Source organism: Salvia miltiorrhiza, chromosome 1, assembly GCF_028751815.1.
Source record: "Salvia miltiorrhiza cultivar Shanhuang (shh) chromosome 1, IMPLAD_Smil_shh, whole genome shotgun sequence".
Lineage (NCBI taxonomy): Eukaryota > Viridiplantae > Streptophyta > Magnoliopsida > Lamiales > Lamiaceae > Salvia > Salvia miltiorrhiza.
In genome coordinates, this window is record NC_080387.1 from 40,671,522 (window position 1) to 40,678,364 (window position 6,843).

Consider the following 6,843-nt stretch of genomic DNA (forward strand, 5'->3'; position numbering starts at 1 on the left):
TGTTTTTTTCGATCGCTAGAGTATTGAATTGGAGCTTACATGATTAGTAAAAACGACGACGTTTTTGTGAGGCTTAAACGACATCGTTTCGTACCATTTCAATTAAAAATTTCTCCAAATTAGAGACTGTATCATGTATTTGCATAGGCCATTCGATATGAGCGGAAGAGAGCTAACTCGATATGAACGTGAGTGGTCTCGTAATGAACTTAGTATGTGTAGCTAAGCCCCATACCCAAAGAGGAAAGTCCAATCCCTCCCTGAATATAGATAGAAGTTGAGCCAGAAAAAGGGCGGCTTGCCGGATAGATCAAAATTCAACCGGATAAGCTCACCACATGTTCTCTGGGGCCTGCCGCCGCTAAATCACCCTACCTTTCTAACTCTTCGTCTTAAGAAATATATAATATTCAATATTTAATAATTTTATTATAAAATACATCGTAACATGAATATGAGCTTGAAAATCTATTAAAATGTGTTTTTTGTAATTTAAATAATATTATAATTGTGTTATTGATTATCATTTTTTTTAATTTAATTTAATTTTTATTTTTTAATTTAATTATTAATTTTCTTTTAAAAAAAATTTGGGCCCCTGAATCGAAAGTCTGGCTCTGCCCCTGATCATACTAACTCATTATAGTGTCAAAAATCGCCAGTCCGATGATAAATTGAGACTCCTGTCTCTCTCTCACTCATAGATGGAAGCAGAGCAAAAGTCGAGCAAAGCTCACATCTAGTTCCGTAATCCAGCCAAGGCCACTCTTAACTCTCTCTCTCATAGATGGAGGCAGAGCAAAAGTCGAGCGGAGCTCACATCTTAGTAGTTCCCTACCCCAGCCAAGGCCACATTAACCCAATGCTCCAATTCTGCAAGCGTCTACTCTCAAAGGGCGCCAAACCCACCCTCGTCCTCACAAATTTCGTCTCCAAATCCTTCGATCCCAAATCCACCTCCATCCCCGTCGCCACCATCTCCGACGGCTTCGATGCCGGCGGCTTCCGCCAAGCCAGGGACGTCGACCACTACGTCGCGCAGATGCGCCGCGCCGGCTCCCAAACCCTAGCAGATCTCCTCCGATCCTTCGCCCAATCCAACGATCGCGTCGATTGCATCGTCTACGACGCTTTCCTCGCTTGGGCGCTCGACATCGCGCTCGAATTTGGTGTCAAGGGAGCTGCTTTCTTCACTCACGCTTGCGCGGTGAATTACGTGTACTATTACGCCGCCCGCGGGGTGCTGAAGCTGCCGGTGGAGGCGACGGTGGAGCTGCCGGGGCTGCCGCCGCTGGACCCGCCTGATTTCCCGTCGTTCATATACGTGCACGGATCGTACCCGGCTTACTTCAAGATGGTGTTGAACGAGTTCTCGAATTTGGATGGGGCGGATTTTGTGCTTGTCAATACGTTTTACGAATTGGAGAAAGAGGTAAAGCTAATTAATCCGTGTTATTCTCAATTCTTGCAAAATTTGTCTCTCTCGATAATTGTATTTTTTTTTTGGTAAAATGACATTTTGTGTATGTGGTTGGTGTTTTTTTTTTTTGGGGGAGGAATGGATGTGTGGTTGGCGTTAATTAATGATAATGGGTATATATACTAAGGAGGAATTAGGAATATCCATCGTTTTCATAGAATCAATTAAAATTAAAATTGGCTCGAATGATAGAAATAATTAAAAATTTTAGAATATTCATTAAAGTAGATAAGAGATTAATCTTATTATTTTTATTTATCAAGGCTAATCCTTCAAAGTAAACGCCCCTAAAAATTAGTGACGTTAAGTTAATCGAGATTGGATTGGTTCTAATCTATATTTAACTTTGTAGAGGTCAAGACTTATGAAGCAAGATTAATCATACGTAATATTTTCTCTCAATTCGAATCATATAGGAGTATTATGGAACTAAGTCATGCTAAACTAAACAGGAATACTTAATTTAGTTTTCAAATCTATCTTTTTTAGTGGAATTTTCATATGAATTGAAGTTTGAATAAAGATGAATATGGTCTAATATTTCCTCTCCTCAGTCTCCTGTTGAGAAATTCATTTTGAACTCCAAAAGTCATGGCCCTGGCCCTGGCCCATGGTCACACATTGTCGAAGTTGTTGATATCAATTGTTACTCTTTTGCCTTTATATGTAGCGACAGTATAAACAAATCTGACTACTTTAATTAGTGGTGTAGAAACTCAAGATTCTAAAAATATGATAAAATTTGGGAATCCTTTTTGACATCGTTTGAGATTCTACATCCAAATTTGGTGTCACAAGTTTTAATTTATTATGAATTAGTTTAAACATACTATAATTGTTAATTAAGATGTATGATTGTTTGTTTTGTTTTTATTTTTTCTTGGGAAAAGAGAACGGTGGGGTTTTTTCTTTGGACATCATTTGGATGTCCAAAGAAATTTATTGTTGTTTTATTAATTATTTATTATTCGGGCCGATTATTGAAAAATTAGGACTTATTATTTCTTGCGTGCATTTTCTAAAGCAAGGAGGAGATTTTCTTTATTCATCAATATTATTTTTTGTGCGTGGCATGATATGTTACAATCAAAAGCAAAGTGTGATGATCCCATTTCATGAAATTCCATAGTACTTAATTACATATAGATCAATCTATTTTTTTTTCAAATAGGTAGTAGATTCGATGTCAAAAGTATTTCGAGTTCTTACAATTGGACCTACAATCCCATCTTTCTATTTGGACAACCGAGTTGCAAACGACAACAAATATGATATCAACCTTTTCCAAGCCGAACCCTCAACAACAATCACCAATTGGCTCGACAAGAAACCTCAAGGATCAGTTGTATACGTTGCATTCGGTAGCATGGCTACTCTCCCCAAAGAACAGACGGAAGAGCTTGCGTGGGGACTGCGAAACACAAATTTCGACTTTTTATGGGTCGTCGGGGCTCGAGACACAGAAGAATTGCTTCCAACGGATTTCTTCCGTGGGTTGCACGATAGGTCCTTGTTCGTGCACTGGAGCCCTCAGTTGGAGGTGCTGGCTAACAAGGCGGTCGGGTGCTTCTTCTCGCACGGGGGGTGGAATTCCACGACCGAGGCGTTGAGCCTGGGGGTCCCGATGGTTGTCATGCCACAGTGGACGGATCAGACGACGGATGCTAAGTTCGTGCAGGATGTCTGGGGCGTTGGCGTTCGGGTTAGGGTTGGCGGGGACGGTCTCGTCCGGAGAGAGGAGATCGAGGGTTGTATAAGGGAAGTGATGGAGGGGGAGAAGGGGAAAGAGGTGAAGAGGAATGCTAGAAAATGGAGTGATTTGGCTAAGGAGGCAATGAGTGAGGGTGGCACTTCTGACATAAATATTGATACATTTATATCTAAGTTGATCACTACTTCTTAACCCTTGCATTGAACAACGACTCATCGTTACTTACTTTAATCATATTCATTACAAGTAGCATAGGCAGTTCTATATCTTTGTCAATTGCATGTATAATTATTATTAGTTGCATAGGTAGTTCTATATCTTTGTCAATTGCATAATTATTGTACTGTTTGCACACTTTCGAGCATGTGCATACTTCTTTTTCCTCATATTTCAAGATGAACCTGATTATATTTCATTGGTGATTCATACCTTAGCATACAACTCGATATTTATAGGAATATATAGAAAAGTTAGATGCGTCTCTCGAGACTCAAAAATCAACTAGAACTAGTATGTCTTGCTGTATGATGGACGGTTATTTTTAAAATTTTAAATTATGTAAAAATATATAAATTTAAAATAATTATAATTAAACAATTATGTAAACTTTTTTGAAAGGAAAAAATGACATCTGTTTTTTTTTTTCACCAACAAAATTAAACAAAATGGAAAAAGAGTAGATGTTCAATATTAGAGATAAATAAGAGCGAACAAAAATTAATTTTGACACTTTAAACGATCATAAGTTATTCATTTCAAATTTACTTTTTATAAATTTTTTTACGTCGAGTTAAAGATCTTCTCGTACTAGTATTTAATTTAACATTCGTATTGAATATTTTTTCATGAATCGAAGTTGATAATTTTTTTAATAAAATTAAAATAAAATAAAAAATAAAAGAAGAAAGAAATTTTGAAAGGAAAAAGTGAGAGCATAGAGAAAATTTATAGGTAGAAAAACCCTTCTTTATACTATTATATAGATATAGATTCTTATGATATGAAACTACAGTGGCGGATCTATATAGGGGCTGCATCGGGCTCCAGCCCAGTGCAACCCCAAAATGTTGTCCTATATATATATTAAATATATTTAGCCCAATATCTACATAGTTCAATTTTAGCCCAGTCCAACTTTCAGAAAAAAAAAAAAAAATCTTTCAATATAAAAATAAAAATTAATTCATTCTTGTAGAAGATAAATTATTTTTTTTAAGAAAAATATATAGATGTAATTTTTTATATTCCTTCAACTTTAATGGTACAATTCGCAAGGGTAGCGTTAGTATGTATTATTGAATCAACAGAAAGAGAATAACTATCTATTATAGTCGATGATCGAATTCTAATCCTAAGTCCATTAAAATTCTACTTACACATAAATGACCTCCAAGAAATTTACGTTTCAAGAGATCATAATTTAAAACTTGTATGGAAACTGCTGATTTTGTCATGCTGTGTTTGATTTCAAAAGGTCAAATGTTTATGTATGTCTCATAGCTGCAAAATATGTGAATTTTATGAATGAATATTTGTTTGCAAAAACTTGTTGTATTTGGATGAGCCAAATAGTCGGTATTTCAAAGGATTGAACCTTTTGTGCATCATCATCATCATCATCATCATCATCATCATCATCATCATCATCATCATCATCATCATCATCATCATCATCATCATCATTATTATTATTATTATTATTATTATTATTATCTCAAAATAAAATTTAAGTCACATTTAATTGTATGTTGAAGTAAAAAATTGATTACGTAACAATTTAGAAATTAGAACTCTTTTACGAATATGCATACAAGAGTTGATAATTTAATTATAGGTATATTTTGTGCATTTATAGATAATTAATCTTTTGAAGTATGATCATAGAAGCTTTTAAAGTATGGGAGAATTTGCGTATTACTATTAGGCCTAACACCATCAAAAGTGAATTTGTTTATTTTCATACCAAAATGCCTAAATCATTGCGATAATGCCTAGCTTCCAACAACTAACAACCCGAATATGAAAATGAATGTTTATAGCAAAGACGAGAAAGATATTTAAAGTCCAAATCGTTAAGGATAAGAACTCAAATCGAGATGAAATCAAGTTTGATTGTTACATGCATGCTTTATAAAGTGTGCAAAGTTGTTAGAGCAATTCACATGGTCTACAGCCTTGCATCTAAATTACTAGCTATATATACCTTTTCACTCACGTCTTATTGTCTTGTGTTGGATAGTACACCCGTGAAGCACAATACAACTTAAAAGAAAGATTACAACGGAAAAACTGGAAATGCACTTAAAAACAAACTAGAACAAACTCAAAGCCGAGTCGAGGAGTCCTCTCTCCGCAAGACGAGATACGCCCCGGTAGTGCTCACGGTAAAGCGTGTCGTCCCCAAAGATGAAACGGCTTCGTCCTTCAAAGTAGCAGCACCGCGAGCTAAGAAGGCTCCGGCGAACTAGATGAGACGAGAATTGAGCTTTATGCTCCTACGAATGCAGCTAGGATGATGATATGAGATGGAGAGAAGAGAGAACTTGTGTGTTGGTGTGTTCTACTCCATCAACAAATGAGGCTATATATAGCCACACCATGGGAGGTGAAAGGCCTTAGCTTTCATGATGCCATCATGGCTCATCATGGCTAGCCATTAACCATTGGTGGTTACAGCAGCTGAAAGGCCAAAGGTCTTGGCAGTTACGACAGCTCAAAGGTCTCACGTGTAGTACACAATTTTAGTATATCATTTTCCACTCACCAGAAATTGGTTTTGAGACAATGAAAATACTGTGATTTATCTATATAAAAAATATAGAATAATCATATTATATTTAATCCTTTAGGAATTAAATAAACAACCACCACAAATTAGTTAAGTATAAAAATATACAAAACTAATTTCCAACATCTTGTCTAATGTAAATTACCCAAATTGGTTTTGAGACAATGAAAATATTGTGATTTATCTATATAAAAAATATAGAATAATCATATTATATTTAATCCTTTAAGAATTAAATAAACAACCACCACAAATTAGTTAAGTATAAAAATATACAAAACTAATTTCCAACATCTTGTCTAATGTAAATTACCCTAATCTTCTTTTTCACTCAAGTATTACTATAATGCTTTTTGTCACTCGCATATGACTGCCAATGTAAATTCTCATTGCTCATCGAGTTATACAACTCTACTATGTAACATAATTACTCATTATGTTGCTGCTCTAGAGCATAGCATAGATATCTCAACTCCTTGCAGTACGTAATCATGTGCATAATTACCCATTTTGGTTATCTCAAATTCTAAAAAGAAAAAGAAAAAAATCTTTATCCACATCCCCTCTAACAGCACGAGCAAACCATGGTTGGCGCGCGTTTCTGGTAAGGAGTATTTTATAGAGAAAAATTATATAGAGAAAAGAAAATTAGTTATACTACAACGTAGTACTAGTGCGTAACCCGTCGAAATTCGACAGGAAATTATTTTAAATTATTATTTAAATTATATGATACTCCCTTCATCCCCCAAAATTATACATAATTTTTCTTTTTGGTACGACCCTCAAAATTAGGCATACCCTATTTTTAGACACTACCTCATATATAATTCTTACAATTTTACCCTTTTAACTTACACTATT

The 6,843-nt window shown here is 35.3% G+C and overlaps 1 protein-coding gene across 1 annotated transcript; it reads left to right on the forward strand.

The window, feature by feature from the left end:
* The first annotated feature begins 636 nt into the window (after positions 1-636).
* Positions 637-3,606, forward strand: LOC131024650 (UDP-glycosyltransferase 74F2-like). Its single transcript, XM_057954160.1, has 2 exons — positions 637-1,432; positions 2,652-3,606. Exons 1-2 carry the CDS (start codon positions 788-790, stop codon positions 3,381-3,383), a joined length of 1,377 nt encoding a protein of 458 aa, XP_057810143.1. The 5' UTR covers positions 637-787; the 3' UTR covers positions 3,384-3,606.
* The last annotated feature ends 3,237 nt before the right edge of the window (positions 3,607-6,843 follow it).

Coding starts and splice junctions, on each gene's coding strand:
- LOC131024650 (XM_057954160.1), top strand. CDS start 788: ATGGAGGCAGAGCAAAAGTCGAGCGGAGCTCACATCTTAGTAGTTCCC. Junction 1,433..2,651: donor TTTACGAATTGGAGAAAGAG/GTAAAGCTAATT, acceptor TTTTTCAAATAG/GTAGTAGATTCGATGTCAAA.